Here is a 19,427-nt window from a genome sequence, read left to right as displayed (position 1 = left end):
CTTTGTCTTTGGTTCTCGGAAGCTTAATATGATATGTCTAGGTGTAGCCTTTGCATTTATCCTGACTGGGTTTATTAGAGCTTCCTGAATATGTGACTTGCTTTTATTTTCCATCTTCATATAGTTTTGACAAGTGTATTCTCAAATGTTCCTTCTGCTATTCTGTCTCTCCTCTCCTTTTAGGACTCTTAAGTGCATATGTTAGATCTTTTCAGTATGACCCTTATATCTCATACTCTTTTCTGCATTTTTCATCCTTTTTTCTTTTCCTGTGGATATTTCAGACCATTGAGTAAATATCAACGAGTATGATAGCTGGATCATATGGTAAGAGTATGTTTAGCTTTGTAAAAAACTGCCAAGCTGTCTTGCAAAGTGGCTGTACCATCTTGCATTCCCACCAGCAATGAATGAGAGTTCCTTTTGCTCCACATTTCTTGCCAGTATCTGGTGCTGTCAGTGTTTTGGATTTTAGCCTTCTAATAGGTGTGTAGTGGTAGCTCATTGTTATTTTCTATTGAGTTTTGAATTTTAGTTATTTTTCAGCTGTAGAATTTCCTTTCCTTTATTTTTTATAGATTTCTATACTCTTGGAAAAAAAGTTATACTATCTGTTTTTTTGAGCATATTATTCACTTGTTTAAAGGACTATGGTTATGCACCACCATGCCCAGCTTTTTTTGGTTGTTGTTTTGTAGACACAGGGTCTTGCTGTGTTGCTCAGGGTGGTCTCAAACTCCTGGCCTCAGGTGATCCTCCTGCCTTAGCCTCCAAAAGCATTGGGATTTTAGGCATGAACCACAGCACTCATCCTATTATAGTTATCAATATTTACCATATTATAAATTAAAATAGAACTTTATCAATTCATTTAAAAATAGCAATAATAAACTCATGTTGTAACAATAAGATTTTAATGAAAAAATAAAATCTGTATTTCCAAAAATAAATTTAGTGAGAAGGGTGGCATTGTTTTATATTTTTGTAAATGTCTCTACTATCGGCTTAATAGAATCCACTGGAGTCTCATACATGCTTCAAATTATTGTGATATGTTGTTTTGGTTGAAATATGCAATAAAATTCAGCCTTATACCAAAATATAGTTAGAAAAGGAAGAAAAATTTAATAGCCTTTCAGATCATTGTGGGTATTCTTCTTTGATATTATATGAAAACCTGACAAGTGGTAATTTCTTAAAGGTTAATTGCAATGTGGAAAGTGTATTAATGAACATTCTGTGCTGTGTTAAATGAAAATACATTGGCCTGTTTTGCACTTTGAATGGATCTATTACCCATACATGATTTTATAATGTCATACATTAGCCATTTGGAAAATTGATTCACTGATGCATTGGTTTGCTAGGGGTACCATAACAAAGTACCATAGACTGAGTAGCTCAGACAACAAATTTATTTGCTCACAGCTCTTGAGTTGGCACAGTTGATTTCTTTTGCGGTCTCTGTCCTTGGTTTGTAGATGGCTGTCTTATCCTTATGTCCTCCCATGGTCTTTTTTTCCTATGTGCATTTTGTCCTAATCTCCTCTTTTTATAAGGAGACCAATCGTATTCAATTAGCCCCCCACACCCACCATGATATCATTTAACTTTAATTACTTCTCTAAAGAAGTAATTTGGACCTTATCTCTAAATATGTCATATTCTAAGATAAAGGAGTTAGGACTTTAGCATACAAATTTTGGACGAACACTCTCGTCAGCTCATAATAGCTAATGTATACAGCGCATACATTTCATTACACAAAATCAAGAAGTCACATCTTTTACTATATTGCCACCAATCCCATCAGAAAAGTCTTTAACTGTTGGGAAGCTTTCTGGCTCATAGTGGTGAATACAAGTTTTCCAAAATTTAATTTTTGCTTGAGAACTCAAATTTTTATTATTAACAAATATTATCAGTTGCTTTAATTGAAAAAAACTGGCTCACTTGATTCATGTTGAGAAAATGGCAGATTCTGAGGTCTAAATAGCTACAGTCAATGTGTCGGCTGTTCTTTCAGATAAAAATGGTGTTCCATGAAAAAAGTTCAGCTTGTAATGCAACGTTCATACAAGTGCTTTTCCTTAAGACAGAACCATGGTACAGTATAATAAGCAAAAGTATTCTACATCTTCTTCCCACTTTGTTAGAGTATTAAAAGGATGTATACTCAAGAGTTGCAATTTAATGAAATGAATAACATTTGCTGTTTTATCAAGAACTCTTGGAAGCTTTTCTTTTCCATAAGTACCTGGCGGTCAAAAATACACTGAATTCCAGAACATGATGATGCACTGCTTAGATTTGTGATAGGTAAAGCTGTTTTACCCACTGCTGCTTTTGTGCTATAAAAGAAAAGTCAATACAATGAAAAAAAGAAAGAATGTGTGGTCTGCTGAGCAATCCCTGCCAACCACACCTGGATTCCTGGAGCCTGTAAATATGTTACCTTGTATGACAAAAGGGACTTTGTGGTTGTGATTAAAGATCTTGAAGTGGAGAGATTATCCTGGATTGTATGGTGGCCCCAGGGTAATCACATGGGCCCTTAAAAGAGGGAGGCATGAAGATCAGTCTGTAGCAGCAGACAGACAGTGGAAACGAGGTAGAAGTGATTTGAGGAAAAGGCCATAAGCTAAGGAGTGAAGGTGGCCTTTAGAAGCTGGAAAAGGCAACGAAACAGATTCTACCCCAAATCCTCCAGAAGGAACCCTGCTCTGATGACACCTTAACCTTAGACTTCTGATCTTCAGAGCTGTAAGAGAATAAATTTATGTTCCTTTTTGTTGTTGTTGTTGAGACAGAGTCTCACTCTGTTGCCTGGGCCAGAGTGCCGTGGTGTCAGCCTAGCTCACAGCAACCTCAAACTCCTGGGCTCAAACAATCCTGCTGCCGCAGCCTCCTGAGTAGCTGGGACTACAAGTACGCACCACCATGCCCGGCTAATTTTTTCTATATATTTTTAGTTGGTCAATTAATTTCTTTCTATTTTTATTAGAGACAGGGTCTCGCTCTTACTCAGCCTGGTTCCGAACTCCTGACCTTGAGCGATCCTCCCATCTTGCCTCCCAGAGTGCTAGGATTACAGGCATGAGCCACTGTGCCCTGCCAATTTATGTTCTTTTAAGCTACTAAATTCGTTTATTACCAAGGCAATAGGAAACTGATACAGATGTCTTAGTATTACTTATTGAAAATGTTTTTAACCTCACAGACCTTCTGAAAATTAGATCTTGGGGATCTCTAGGGGGTCTATGGGCCATATTTGATCATACTTTTGAGAATTTTGTTTTAAGCTGCGCAGTGCATGCTGGGCAACTGAATAAGGTGGCTCGCAATGTTCTGTTACAAACTATAAGAGTGGAGGGTTTGAATAAAAAGGGTAAAATCTGCACGTATATATCTCCAACCCAGTTTTCTTCAAATGTTATGTGCATACAGAAAAAAAGTTGGAGGGAAATATACCAAATAATGGTTTTTCTCTTGGTGATGGAATTTGGGTACTTTTCATTTTTCTTTATACTTTTCAGTGTTTTCCTAATTGTCAACAGATTAGCTGCAGAATCATAAAACTGAAGCTAAACTTCCAGGTCATTATATAAGCTATATTTGTCAATGTAGGAGGATAGAACAAATTTTATTAATGTTTTTAAGCTTGATTTATAACTTTACATATTCAGTCATATGGTAAATGGGTCTTCTGTTGTACTGTTGCCCTGGGCCTTGTGAATGTGAGGTTCGAGCTTGTGCCTGGCTGCCGTTTCTCCAGGTCGTCATAGTCTTTTGCCTATAGGAGCAATTATTACTGTACTTTGATTCTTAAATTAGCCCTCAGTCCCTTTAGAAAGTCATACCTTACTTCCACGTTGGAGTTAAGGGCCTCTCCTATGTAGTAAACTGTATTGCTTCTATTGTGTTTGCTTTCTTGACTTTATTGTTATGTCGTGTTTGTGTATAGCCTGCCCTCTTCCTTGATTAAGCTATGCCTTTTTTTAGTAAAATTATCCTAGTAATTTGTTATTTTCCTATGTACATAGCTCTGTTTAGAGCTGATCCATTATATTTCGATTACATAGTTTAACTCTTGATGAACAATCTTATTTTCCTTATTTCCAAACTTTGTGGAAAAGGAATATTTATATATCCTGTATGGCCACATGTGTTGTTTATTGCTTTTTGTTCCCTTCTTACAATGTCTAATACACTGGCATGCAGATAGTAGGAGCTCATTAAAAGTTTCCTGTTTTGTAAAATATTCATCTATTTACCATGTTATATTGTCATATTTTATAACTTTTAGGGGCGTTTTTTTCTTTTTATTTATTGACCTAATATGACTATATAGAGAAAGGTTTTGGTTTAGCTGGACACCTATAAAGTTGGTAGGATATTCAGGAGAGTAGCAGAATATATGTCACTTCCCTGTATTTTTATATCTCTATTGCATAGGGGCCACCAAAATGGTAGTGTTTCCCAGCAGGAAAAAGGGACAGGATGGAAAGCCAGGAGGAATCTACAGAAGATAATGGCTACATTAGTATCTAGCTGCTTGACACTAGTCAGTGTCACTATGTCCATTTTCATTTTCTTATCTGAAAAATGAAGAGAAAAATATTCTACCTGATTAACTCAGATTAGTTTTGGAAACAACATAAAAGAATATGGTAAAAGAAATGGTGGAAGTGTTGCTGCTATACATCTGGATCCTTTGTGGTAATTTTGGCCTGAGTGCCCAAAGTTTAAACCTATCCTTTCTGCAGCTGTCAAACAGACTCCATCATGACGTTCAGATAGATCATCCTAGGTTCATCAAAATCTTACATGGTTAACTTTAGGACTTGAATTGTGTTGGAGAAATGACTAATTCTAGGACTAGGGCAGGGAAAATACAAGATGAGGACAGAGTGTCTTGTAGTACGAGAAGTAAGGATGTGCTCAAAAAACAAAGGGATTGGGGCATGTTAAAGGAACCCAGGAACTAACCTGAAAGAGCACCTAATGGTCACAGTTGGAATAATCTGAGCAGCAAAATAAGGAACGTCATGGATTATTGCCCAAAGTATAAAATGAGCCCATATAAATGATATAAATAAGTAAACGGGGCAAGAGAAACAAGTTTTCCTTGTAGAAGAAGCTCATAATTTATGTAGCTACTCCATCCTTATGGTGCAGGTGCTTAATTTTCCCTCCTTCTCCCTTGAAAAAGAGATGGGCTCTACTTAGTGACTTGCTCCCAAATAATAGGGTAGGGAAAAAAGGCAAAAATAGTAAATGTATAATGGAGAAACCTGGCAAACACTATCTTAGCCTGATGGTGAACATTAATGTCCCCCGTGTTGTCATATGGATGTCGCGTACCCTGCTATGTTGCAAGAAGAGCACACTACCTTTGTGGTCTTCTTTGTAAAGACCCACAACCCCAGTCTAATCACAAGAAAAACGACAGACAAACCCAGACTGGGGGACATTTTACAGGATATCTGACTAATCAAGGTCATGAAAACAAGGAAAGACTGAAAAACTGTCAAAGACCAAAGAAGTTTAAGGAGACATGATAACTAAATGCAATGTGGTATCTGGATTGCAACTTGGAATAAAAAAGAGGACATTAATAGAAAAACTGCTGAAATCTAAATGAAGTCTAGAGTTTACTTAATATACCAGTGTCAGTTTCTTAGCTTTGACAAACATATCATGGAAATGTAAGATGTTAACGGCTGGGAAAACTGAATGGGAAATATTCACTTTGTAATTTTTTGCAAATCTAAAAGTATTCCAAAATAAAGTTTATTTTAAAAACTGTGTTAGAAAGAGTTAACTTTTAAATAATAAAAGAAAAATGTGCTTATTATAGAAAAATATGAATGATGAAAAATGTAAGGTAGAAAATGAAGATCACCCATAAATTTTACACCACCCAGATAACTGATTATTTTGGTATATATTTTTTCTAGACTTAATTCTATGCATATTCCATTCAGCCAATGATTATTAGTCTCCTCTCTGGGCTAGACAACATGGTAGGTACTCAGGGTAGAGCAGGGAATAAGAATGGTCTGAATCTTTTTCTTATGGAGCTTATACTCCAGTGAACGAGAGTACTATTAAGATAAACAGTCCCATAAAAAAAACAGTTACAGTTGTGATATGGTAAATGCTATAAGGAAGAACGGTGTGAGGGGAAGTCTAAGATATGTCATTTAAGGTGAGAAATGAAAAATGAGTACAGGGCAGGCTGGTGAAGGAAGGAAGTGGTGGGGTGTAAGTGCCTGGAGCTTGGGGGAGAGGGAAGGAGCTTGGGGCTTTAGAGGCACAGTGGCTCAGTGTAGAGAGTGAGTGCTGGAAACAGGGTGGGGGAGAGACTGAGTCTGAAGAGGTAGTCACCCAAGGTCCACATCACGCATATTAAGATTTTGGCACTTTTTCCTAAGAGTAGCGGGGAACCATTGAAGAATTTTAAAGCAAGAGAGTGATAGGATCTTGGTCATTTTAAAGGTCATTCACCTGTTGTGCAGGCGAATGTTTTGTTAGGTGGTGAGAGCACAGAGATAAATATAGTGGTTTAGAGGAGAGATGATGGTGTCTAGGTCTGGCATTGTGACAGGGGGAATAGACAGATTCAAAATAGATCTAGGGGTAAAATCAGCCAGAGCTGCTGATAGTTTTGCTGCGGGGCAAAGGGGTAAAAGAGAAAGTGTTGTGTTATTCTAGCATATGCAACTGATAGTGCCATTTATACAGTGGGAAGTTTTTTATTTAATATTAAAAACATTGCCTTATGGTACAGAAGCTTATTTTAATGGTTGCATAATATTCAAATACACAAATGTATTCTAAGTTCTTAGAAATAAAAACTGGGAGGAAGGCCTTTATTAACAGCTGTTAATGTGTAATGAATATAGTGTTTTGAAAGTTGTTGGTGGAACTGTTGCTAAAGATAAGTGTAAATGCTGCTAAGGCAGTTGGAGTTGATTGTTTTTTATGAGTAAGTATAATGAAGCTCTTTGATAGTAACTACAGGTAGAAAACATTAATAAAATGAGGCTATTTTGTTAATAAAATAATCTGAGTAGTTTTTTCGTAAACATAGTATCCTTGTATGTGGATTTATAAATAAAAAGAAATTTGTTATAGAATAGCTCCAAGAAGTATTCTGAGTTAGAATAATCTGACTTTGCCACAGAGTTTCAAAGGTTGTATCTGTGCATGTTGTTTTCAGTAGATGACAAGTTGATTTTAGTTTTTATCTGGCATCTGCCTTTAGCATTGGGCGGTACTATTCTATCTAGTGAGACATTTGGCTCTAAAGTCAAATTTGGCACCATAAACTCTTAAGCCTCATGAAATGATTACATTGTAAATCTTTGGTAAAGAGTTTTTTAGAAATTTTTAAAGTGAAGTTAACAAAACACTGCAGCTACCAATTAATGGCTGTCTATTGGGAAAAGGTCAAAGCTCTTTCAAATGGTCTACTTAGAATTATTTTTAGAAATAAGTAATTCTAAAGTTCATCTGATAATTTATTCTAAGCAGGGTCATGTCCTTAATACATTTGACACCCTTCACATTCTGTTGCCAGCTACCTTGTAAACATTTTCTACACCTGCAACTCTAGACTGTTTTATTTAGAGCAACCTACTTAACTTACTTAATATATGTGGAAGTAGGGGACTGCCCAAATTTATGTGTTTATATACACTAAGGTAATGCATTTAAGGGAAACGTACCCATACTAAGTTTGTGAAGTTTGTAATTCAGGATGTTACTAATGAACTGGGCAAAAGAATTTGGTGTTAATAAACTAGTGCCCTGATAAATTAGCCTGAGATACCAATGGAAAGCCAGTCAAATACTGAATGGATATCATCAGGAAGGCTGTTGGAAAGAAGTGAGCTTAACTTTTATTACAATACACAGAACCTGGTGATTTGTACCTCATATATGACTTGTAATTACTGTCATTGCACTGAAAAAAAAATTTTTTTTTTTTAAAAAAGGTCCAAAGAAAGTTAACTAAAAATATTACTTTACCTCTTCACTCTGTCTCTCTCCTGGATGCCATGATGTAATGAATTAACTTCTGTGCATAGTGAATACTACTTACGAGCTTTCCTTAAGAAAATAGTCAAGTTATGTTTTGTATTGTGGTTCTGAGTAAGAATTTCAGTTGAAAAAAATTGCAGGAAGGTGGGCAAGTCACAGCTACTTGGGAGGCTGAGACAGGAGGGTCGCTTGAAGCTAGGAGTTTGAGGCTGTGATTGTTCCTGTGAATAGCCACAGCACTCCAACCTGGGCAACATAGTGAAACCCTATCTCTGAGGAAAAACAAAAAAAAGAATAAAAAGGCTGCAGGAGTTATGTGCCAAACCTATAAAATCATAAGCTGCTGAAGTACATACAGTTGTCCTTCGGTATACATGGGGGACTGGTATAACAAAATCCACGGATTCTCAAGTCCCTTATATAAAGTGGCATGGTATTTGGATATAACCCATGCACATCCTCCCAGTGTACTTTAACTCATTTCTAGATTACTTATATACATTTATATACAATATAAATAATATGTAAATAGTTGTACTGTATTGTTTGTAGAATAATGACAAAAAAAAGGTCTGCACATGTTCAGTACAGATACAACCATCCTTTTTTTTCTTCCTGAATATTTTCAAGCTCCAGTTGGGTGAATGCATGGATGCAGAACCCACGGATATGGAGGTTCAGTTGTACCTAAAATCATAGGGAGTCTATGGACCTGTTTAGACAGCTCTGAAATACTAAAAGAGGAAATTCCTTGGAAAAAGCAGTGCTTACAAAAAATGAAAGTCAGTGTAGAATGAAACTTGTTACCTACATCTGATTGAGATTGTAAATAATATTAAACTAGAGGAATTTAGATAGGAAAAAAGAAGAAATCCACATTAGATGTTAATAGAATTAGAGATATTTAGGATAAATTTCTAACTCAAGGACTTCATAATTGTGACATTAACACATCAGAAAATCCATAAAACATAATGCATTTTATACAGTTTAATGCATAATTGTACAGTTTAATGAGTAATTACAAAGCAAGCATCTTTGCCTCCCATCCAGGTTAAGAAAATAAATCATGCCGGGCGCGGTGGCTCACGCCTGTAATCCTAGCACTCTGGGAGGCCGAGGCGGGCGGATTGCTCGAGGTCAGGAATTCGAAACCAGCCTAAGCAAGAGCGAGACCCCGTCTCTACTATAAATAGAAAGAAATTAATTGGCCAACTAATATATATATATATAAAATTAGCCGGACGTGGTGGCGCATGCCTGTAGTCCCAGCTACTCGGGAGGCTGAGGCAGCAGGATTGCTTGAGCCCAGGAGTTTGAGGTTGCTGTGAGCTAGGCTGACGCCACGGCACTCACTCTAGCCTGGGCAACAAAGCGAGACTCTGTCTCAAAAAAAAAAAAAAAAAAAAAAAAAGAAAATAAATCATAATGATATTCCAGAAGCCTCCTGTATGTACTTTCCTGATCATAACCCTTTCCTGTTCCTCTAAAGCTAAATACTATTTTCTCTTTGTCTAATCACTTTCTTGCTTTACTTCATGGTTTGATCATCTACATATACATCCTTGGGACCATAATTTAATATTGCCTATTTTTGAAAGTTAAATAAATGGAATCATACAGTTTATATGCTGTTTCTTGCTTTTGCACATTATAGTTTTCAAGAATTTATCCATGTTGTAGGTAGTAGCTGTTTGTGATGTTGCTGTAGACTGTATCATTCTTTTTTATGAATATACTACAGCTTACCTTATGCATGTTATTTTTGATGGATCTTGAAGCTCTTAACAGTTTTTGGTGGCTCCAAACAATGCTACTTTGAATATTATACATGTATACTGGTATGTGTGTGCACAAAGTTCATTTGTCCTGGGTGTGAACTAGTTGGATCATAGGTTATGTTTTCCGTTGTGGTGTTCCAGTTTATACTCACACCAGGAATGTAGGAGAGCTTCCATTGCTCCACATTTACCAACCACTTGATATTGTCAGACTTTTGTCAGTCTGGCTATGTATGGATTCTGATTGTAGTTTTAATTTATATTTTCTTGGTAATCATAGAGATTGAGCATCTTTTCATCTTGGCTATCTGGAAGTCCTTTGTGGAATACCAATTCAGCTCATCTGCCCATTTTTCTATTGGGTTATCGTCCTAGAAATTTGTGGAAATTCTTTATTTTTCACACACATTTTTTGCTGGATAAATGTGTTGTAAATAGCTTCTATGGGTTGCATTTCGTTCTCATAATGGACTAATTATGAACAAATGGTCTTAATTGTAGTGTGGTTCTATGTATTAATCTTTTGTTTTATGGTTAATGCTTTTTGTGTCTTGATTGAGAAAAATGTCCCTACCCTGAGGTCATGAAGACATTTTTCTATACTATTTTGTAAGAGCTTTGTTTGTCTTTACATTTAGGTCAATAATTGAGTGATTTTTGTGTGTTTGTATGTTAGGGTATATTAAATTTTCTTCCATGCAAATAGCCAGGTGTCCCAGCATCATTTACTAGGAATATCATTTTTTACCCACTGTTATATAGTGTCACATCATATACATGAAGGGCCCATATATAGGAGGATATATTTCTTAACTCCCTGTTTGGTACTGTTGGTTTATTTTTTTGTCCTGATAATGGTTATTTGTGTTTTTTTCTTCTCTTTCTTCTCTTTCTCCTTCCCCCTTTCTTTCTTCTACTCGCTCCTTTCCCGCCTCCTTTCCCTTTCTTCTGCCCTCTCTCCTCCCCCTTCCCTTCCCTCCTTAATTTGTGTCACTGTAGATTTATCAGTCATTATTAGTCTTTCCAGTGAATTGGTTTTGCCTCTGTTCTTTTCTATTATGTATTTGCTTTCTGTTTCTGTTATTCATTTCTGATTTTATTTCCTTCTGCTTTTTCTTTGGATTTATTTTGCTGTGTGTTTTGTTTTTGTTTATTTGGTTTTTTTCTTGAAGTGAATGGTTGGCTCCATAGTTTTAAGCCTCCTTTTTAGGTAAATGCATTTAAAGCTATAAATTTTCCTTCAGATCCTATTTTATCTCCATGCCATAAGCCTTTATTATCATTACCACTAATTAGGTGTCATTTTTTTTAACTTCTATAATGATATCTACTTTGGCCTATAGGTTATTTAGAAATACAGTTCATAATTTCCAAACACATGAGGAATTTCTGGTTATGCTTTTAGTTGACTTATAATGTTATTGCATTGTGGTCAGAGAATATACATAATATAATTTCATTGTGTTGAAATTTTTTGTGACTTGCATTGTGGCCCAATTTTTGTAAATGTTATAAAAATTTTATAAATGTTATAAAAGTCAATTTTTATAAATGTTCCATGTATGCTGTAAGAGTACATAATGTGAACTTTTTGGTTATGGTGTTCTCTATGTGTTCATTAGGTAAAGTTTGTTAACTCTGCTTCCCTATTGATTCTTCTCCTTGTTTGTTTCTATTAAGTATTTTACAGTGATGTGTTAAAAACTTTTTCACTACATTTGTAGATTTATCTACTACTATTTTTTGTCATTCTGTCAGTTTTTACTTTATATGCTTTGATATCCCATATTATTAGGTTATATCTTCCTGGTGAATTGAGCCACTTTTATTTTTTTTTTAATGACTCTCTTTCCAATTATAGTTTTTTTTGGTTTTTTTTTTTTAACTTTACAGACTACTTTGATGCTGATATAGCTTCCAAATTTTCTTTGGTTAGAGTTTACATTTTTTTATCCTTTTACCTTTAGCCTTTATGCATCTGTGTGTTTTAGTTGAAACTCTTGTAACCATATACTTGGACTTTTAAAAAACCCAGTTAGGTCATATTTATGTTTAATACATTTAAAATAAATATTTATTTTAAAATAAATAATATTTATTTTTTTAATTGGAGCATTTAGTCTATTTGTACTTAATGTAAATATTGATATTTAGGTTTAAATATTATTTCTAAAAATTAGGACTCTTAAAATGTTTTGCTTAGTTCTTGTACTAGTTTGTGTTCATGCATGAGTACATTTGACAAATTCCTTGAAAAGGAATTGTTTAGACATTTAAAAAATTGGCTATTTTTGGTTCTGATTTTGAAAAAGTGATTGTTTTGTGATGTTTGTGAAAGAAAACTCTTCCTATTTTTAATACTGTCATTTGTTATTTGCGTAACCCCCTGTGTAAGTAAAACTTCTTATGTTTATGAGGTATGAATATTGCAAAACCATTTTGTTTTTTCAATTTATTTTCTGGCTTTTTAGTTTTTAGAATTCCCACTTCTTTTTTTAAGACTTTAAATAACTTTACATCTAACTGTGTGTCTTGTTGATTGTCCTCCTTGAAAGCTTTTCCATGTTTTGTTTTTTTTTCCTGATACATTTTCTTAGGGAGTATGACTGACAATGCAAGTTAAAGCTTAGTGTAGTATCGTGTGTCCAAATGTAAATGTAAAGTAGCCACACTTAATGGATTTTAAGCTACAATTATTTAACCTGCTGCTTCTAGTACTAACATATTTAGTTTGAGGAATAAAGGAAAGAATTTTGTATTAATATTTATCTCAAGGGATTTTATTTATAAGCATTCTTTTTTAAGCCTTTTCATTATAGAAAATTTAAAGCATATAAAACTATAGCAAATAGTATTATGCACCTTTTTGTCCTCATCACTTAGCTTAAGTAGTTATCAATTCATGGTCAATTTTGTTTCCTTTCTACTCTCTCCTGAATAATTTTGAAGCAAATCTGAAAGTATCATTTTATATAGAGAGATAGATGGGTATACGTATATATTTCATTATGTATCTCTGAAAGATAAGGTTCTCTTAAAGGTTGAACAGTTACCATATTATCATGTATTCTGCCTCCTTGGTTTACAGATCCAGAAACATATTCCAGAGAGGGTATGATTTATCCAGAATCCCACATCAAGTTGACATTAGAATGTAGGGTGCATTTGAAAGAGGAAATATCCTCTCCCCTTCTGAATTGTTAAGTCCTGTGTGTGCTCCTTCTTTCTTCAGAGGCTCTACCCTGAGCATTCTCCCAGAGTTGTGTGCAGGATTCTTGATTTGCTTCTTCTGCTCTCTTTCCACTTCAGTCCGCCCCGTGGTCATTCACTTCATTAGCCTGGCAATAAAAGTCTGTCAAAGTCCTCTTTTGTGTCAAAGTCTTCTTTTGCCACACCTTCCACTCTACCATGTCCTTTCTAAAGTGTGATTTTTAACCTAACAATTCTTTTAAGAGAAAGTGGCAGCTATGGACCCCCTAATCATGACAAATTTGTCTAAATCTGAAATTTAGAAAATTTTCAGATTATTATAAAAGTAGCATATTTGTTAAAAAAATTAAAACAGTGTGGAACTATATAAACACTGAATGTACCCCACTTCCTCCCTACTTCTACCTCATTCCTTAGTGATACCAATTGTTGAGTTTGATGTGTCTTATTCTAAATGTAACTCTATATAAATATAATTATATATACACACAATTTTTATTTTTTAAAATAATTCAGATACGGCTACAAAACTTCTACTTATGAAGCATTGTCAATATTTATTTTACAGGAAGGACATTCTTCTCCCTGTAGTTAGTGCTAGCTACCATTTTCATGGTTTATGATCAAGTTGCAGATCAGGAAAAACAAGTTAAGCGAATGCCTACAGATACCAGGAAAACTTGTAGATTAATTTTCATTTTTATGTAAAGGCATGTAAGAACACAAATAATATCATAAAAACTAAATCATTTATAAATGCCATATTATATATGTTTTTAGAAAGATCATATGATAGAACATACCAAAGAACCACAAACAACCAAATTTACATTGAGCTAATTTATAATTTAGTAAAGTTAGCTCTTTGTCAAAGCTTTCCTTATTTAAAAAATTATTTCAGAGAAAATTTGAAAAATACAGAAAACAAAGATTTCCCACTGTCTTATCATAAACGTTAATAGCTAGAATCAGGTTTGGTATTCCTATGGCAGTAATTCTAGTTTCAGATTCCTTTCCTGGAACCCTGTCTCCAAAATCCCAGGTAGGATTTTGTAAGAAGCAATGTTTGTCTGAGGTTCAAACTTTTTGAAACATAGAAACTTGATTTAGCCTATATAATTAAAAAAAACCCAAATAACGAAAATGTACTAGACAAATTAAATATAATTTCCCTCTTGTCTTTACTGCCCTCTCTTCTCTCTCCCTCCCTCCAGTTTTCATGTAAACAGGATGAGTTGGAGTGGACCTTAGAGGTTGTATTATTTGTCAATGGGAAAAAAAGCCAAAATCCGTAAAATAATTTTAAAGAGATTTACTCTGAGTCAAATTTGAGGACCATGACCCGGAGCCACCCTCAAGAAGCCTTGAGCAAGTGGACTCGCTGTGGCTGGGTTACAGTTTGGTTTTATACATTTCAGGGAGACAGGGGTTACAGGTAAAGTCATAAATTGATAGGTGGGAGGCATACATAGCTTGGGCCCCGGAAAGGTGGGCCATCTTGAAGGGGTGGGGCTTACAGGTTATAGGTGGGTTTAAAGATTCTTTGGCTTGTAATTGGTTAAAGACATTAAGCTTTGTCTAAAGGCTTGCAATGTTTTAACTTAAGAAGTTGTTTATCAGAGATAAGCCATCAGACTTAGATTTGTTGTGCTAGTTGAGGACCTGTAGGTTTGTCTTGCATGCCCTTAGGCCTGTTGCTAGGTTACAAAGGAGGTCCCCAAGAAGGGAGGGGGGCATGATGAGGCATGTCTGACCTCCTTCCTCCTGGCAGGCAATTTAGTTTTAGGATATTCCTTTGGCCATGAGGGGGTCCATATAGTCAGCTCGTGTGTGTGTGTGTGTGTGTGTGTGTGTGTGTGTGTGTGTGTGTGTGTGTGTGTGTGTGTGGCGTGGGGGGGGAGGGTGAGCCTTAAAATTTTATTTTAGTTCACACATTCAATACTTAGGAAAACAAATTTCAAAGAACCCCTGAGTTCTATGGAATTGCTTTTAATGAACAGCACCTTTTAAGGAGCCATTTCAGGAAGATAATCTTCTAGTCTAGAGGAATCACTTCAGAAGGATACTGTAAAATTTTGAACTCAGATCTTAAATGAGCATCAGGGGTTTTTTTGTTTGTTTTTTGGAATGACAGGTTTAAATAAAAAGAGTTGCTTTGTTTCTGAATTTCATAAAAATTTATAGCAAAGACAATTGGACTTACCTCACTTCAAGACATATTTTACTAAAAGCCTTTTTTTTTTTACGCACAAAATCTTTGTAAGATGGGGAAAGTAGGAAGATAGGAGAGAGAGGGAAATCTCCTGTTTAGTAAATCTCTTTTGCATAGTTTCTACACACAATAGTCAAGTTACTTAGTGTGTTGATAAGTTTTCTTTCTCTACAAAAGCTAGAATATCTTTGTAGCTAGCTCCCCAAAAAAGGAAAATAAGAGGCTGACTGAGGGGGTTGGTGAGATAAACCACTATTCAACTCTAAAGTTATTCAGTTTTTAAATCTTCAATAAAAGGCTGCTGTCCATTTTAGGCAATTAAGAATAGACTTAAAGTCCCTTGAGAAGCCTTTGGTATGTTGTAGTTTTTATGATTATGACTCACCTGACATTACATAAATTAGCACATTTGTATTATAAAAGCACAACCAGAGTGTTGCTTCCATTTTTCCACATTAGAAATGAAAAAGGACATTGTCTACCTCCCGAATTTCCTTTTTACATCTCTGTGTTAAATACTTTGTTCCCTTCTTTATTTTATCTTAAAATCAAAAAGAAATAATGCTTCTATTGTCTTGCTGTAGTTGCCACTGGTACTACAGAAGCTATATTGTGAGTGCTTTAAAATTCCCAAACCAGTTTTGTCTGTTATACTTGGAGCTTAGTCATCATCCTACGTAGCAGGACCTGATTAAGAAGGAAGGCTGTTCCGCCTCTAAGCCTTGCTCGATTGTAGCCACTAGCAACCAGGCTGCAATAATTTCCCTTTGATGACATCATCCACTGTGGAAGAACCCAGTTGCTTCAGCGATTCGAGCTACAGTTCTAATCCTCATCGAATATGGCATCTCCCTTGCCTGCTGCAGCCGGGGTGAAAGAAATGCCGCTGGCCTTTTAGGCTAGCAAGCCTTTTCTTTTTCTTCTTCTTCTCCTTTTTAAAAATTCTAATCATGGACGCTTCTTCCGATCCTTATTTGCCTTATGACGGGGGAGGAGACAATATTCCCCTGAGGGAATTACATAAAAGAGGTAATACCATCCCTTTGCTCTGAATCCTCTGTTGGTATGTTTTGCATGCGGCTGGGCGGTTCTCTAGTTTAAACTGGTTCTGGTTTGTCCTTTAAACGCTGCAGTGTGTCGTTTAGTTGCCCGGGGTTGTTAGCAAAGGGAAAAAGCAACCTTCCGAATGGTTCTGTAGTCGTCCCTGATTGTTTTCTGTGCCGATTAGTACTGCTTCAGATCACACTGGGCTCCGACTCCATCTTCTGTGTGAAAATCCTCTTGCTGTTTAACTATGAAAATGAATTAATCCGCTTTTACAGCTAACTAAAGTCATGTTGGTTGGCACCTGAAAAGCAATGTTTTTCTTCCTTCAGAAAACTGTGCTTCCTTTAATTTACACAGAGAAGTCCAGTGTCTGTACCATTATATTTCAGCTGCTGCCAATTGCCATGTAGCTTTTACACCACAAAGTAAATTTATAGTAAAAGCTCTATCTACATTTTAAAATGACAATAAAGATGAACAAATTTTTATATTAATATTTTCATTTAATGTGTATTTCAGCTGGTGAACATACTATATTGTTTTCTACAGGTATCTTGTGGAATTTGATATGATAAAACACATTTAGGGGGCTTTTTAAGCATCAGAAAAAATAATAGTAACTTGTGAGAATAGAAGAGCACCATGCACTCATGTAAACCTGCCTTAGTCTCATTAAAACTGTTAATTACTGCCCTTATTTTTCTTAAATTGAGTATTCTAAAAATAGACTGGTTGACATTTGTTCTAGAAAAAAATTGAACTTAAAAATCTCTTAGATGACTTCATTTATTAGCCATATTAGTTTGAATTACTGTATATTGTAAACTCACTTTATGATTTAACCCAAACTTTTATTTATAAGTAAATAAGGAAGTCATACTTTTCTTCAGCATAATTATCATGTTTTATTTAAAATATACTTTGTATTCTGATAATACTTTTTCTTAGTATTATTCCATTAGAATTTAAAAATTATAATGTACATAAATACTTATTGGTTGCATCATGTCTGTTACACACTATTTTAGGCTCTGAATAGTTGTAACATTATTTATCCTGTAGTATTATATAGTTAGTAAAAACTTGCTCTTTACATTTTCAGAAAAACCGTATGAAGATCATGTTACATATATTGTGCTTTCTCTTACAGCATTGCCTTCTTAATAAAATTTCTCTCTCTATATATATATATATATAGAGAGAGATTATGTTAGAACATTTGGGGGAAATATCTAAAAGCATAAGGAAGATAATAATTTCTCATAATATCACCACCCAGAGATGTTGGGGTTTTGTTTTTGTTTTTATTCTTAATGTTGTGATCGTAAGTTCTCCTTTTTCCTACGTTCCCATGGTCTATTTTCTGGTAAGGACTTCTTTAAACAGGAGCAAGGTGAATGAATAGTGACTTGTTCATATGTCATATTTATTTGCTAATTGGTAATTAAACTGTAAAACAAGACAGGCTGTGCTTTCCCTGAGCTTTTACCACATCCGGTTGTTAATGATGATAAACCAGAAGACCTGGGCTTGAGAAATATAAATTCCCTGTGTGAAGCTTGACAGTCTTTGACAGAACTGACTTATAGACTATCTCTGTGTAAAATATACAGATAAGAAATAAGCCAAAACTTATGTGAGAGTAGCTATGTTTACTGATATCAGCAAAATATAAGCTTTTTATTTCTATTATATTTCCATAAATAATTCTTTAGGAATCTTGCTTAGGGACTAAATCAATCCCACTCTTAGCAGCCCAAATAGATTCCTTATCCTTTGATGAGACTTACTGTATTAATATAAGCCAATGTTATTTGAAAGTAGCATTGTGTATTTGTAGTGCAGATCAATTATTAGGCCTATTTGACTATACTGTATTACCTAAAACATGCTGTAATACCCTAGTGTCCATGAGTAAGACACCAGGATATTATTTGTTATTTTTCTTTTTTCCAGTTAAGAAGGTTCCAGTATTTATATCTTCTGGCCTAAGAGTGTACGTAAATGCGGCTTAGCATAATGGTAAACAGAATGGCTTCTGATCGAGACAGCCCTGCAGCTTGGTAGCTGTGCCTCAGTTTCCTCAGCTCTGAAATGAGGCTAATGATAATGTTTACCTATGGGATGTTATGCGGATTCAGTGTGCTAATGCTTGTGTGTTTTTTCCACCAGAACATTATGGGGTACCATTTGTTATTTGTTTTCCATAAAGTAGCCATGGGTCAATACAAAGGAACTGGTGGAGACAGGCAGCTATCATAAATCAGACAGACTGAATCAGCTTCCCTGTGAGGAAGGACAAAACTACAATGATTAAAATTGAGCTTCAGGCTGATAATAAGAGGCAGGTAATCAACTTATGAAATTGTGAAGGATATGGATAGAGTAAGCATGGATCTGCTTACTAAATCCCCAAGTGCTGCAGCTAGCTGGGGATTACCTTTGTTGGGTGAATGTTTTTTACTTTTTTTTGAGACAGAGTGTTGCTCTGTTGCTCTTGGTAATGTGCAGTGGCATCATCATATCTCACAGCAGCCTCAAACTCCTGGGCTCAAACAGTCCTCCTGCCTCAGCCTCCCAAGTGGCTGGGACTATAGGCATGCGCAACTATGCCCGGCTGATTTTTCTATTTTTAGTAGAGAGGAGGTCTTGCTCTTGCTAAAGCTGGTTTCAGACTCCTGAGCTCATGCAGTCATGCCTCCTCAGCGTCCCAGAGTGCTAGTAGCATTACAGGTGTTAGCCACTGCCTGGCCTATTGGGTAAATTAAACTTAACACTGCACTCCCAGGTGAGATGATAAATAATGAGCATGTTATTGCTAGATTAGAAATTAAGATGACATTTCAGAAATAGCCATCTTTGGTGATAAATTTCCTATGCAGAAACAATCAAGCTCTCTCATAAAATGTTTCTTTTTTATCAGGAGACAAAACTGTTGGTTTATTTGGACTGTTAGTTTTACACTTTTACTTTCTTTTTAATTTATTCATGCAGTTTAAGTAGTCTTGGGAGTTAAATTTCTTTCGTCTACCAATCCCTTATAATGAATTTGCTCTCTTGGGCCTTGAGCTTCCATTTACTCCACGAGCCACCATTTGTCTGTGTCTGAGTTGTTTCACTTAAGGTAA

General features: G+C 35.4%; 1 protein-coding gene across 8 annotated transcripts in view; it reads left to right on the top strand.

The window, feature by feature from the left end:
- CLCN3 (chloride voltage-gated channel 3) overlaps nt 1-19,427 on the top strand; it is an 87,194-nt gene that overhangs the window by 19,527 nt on the left and 48,240 nt on the right. The window contains exon 1 of one of the 8 annotated variants that reach the window (XM_012770646.3): nt 15,980-16,281. The exons of 6 other annotated variants lie outside the window; for them this stretch is intronic. In XM_012770646.3, the coding sequence (XP_012626100.1) occupies nt 16,203-16,281 (79 nt within the window). In that variant the 5' untranslated portion in view covers nt 15,980-16,202. Of the gene's footprint in view, nt 1-15,979; nt 16,282-19,427 lie in introns of those variants that run through there. One more of the 8 variants, XM_012770652.2, reaches the window with a different exon arrangement.

Source organism: Microcebus murinus, chromosome 15 (assembly GCF_040939455.1).
Source record: "Microcebus murinus isolate Inina chromosome 15, M.murinus_Inina_mat1.0, whole genome shotgun sequence".
In the NCBI taxonomy this organism is placed as follows: domain Eukaryota; kingdom Metazoa; phylum Chordata; class Mammalia; order Primates; family Cheirogaleidae; genus Microcebus; species Microcebus murinus.
The sequence above is the reverse complement of the archived record's forward strand: the minus strand, read 5'-3'. Positions and strand labels throughout refer to the sequence as shown.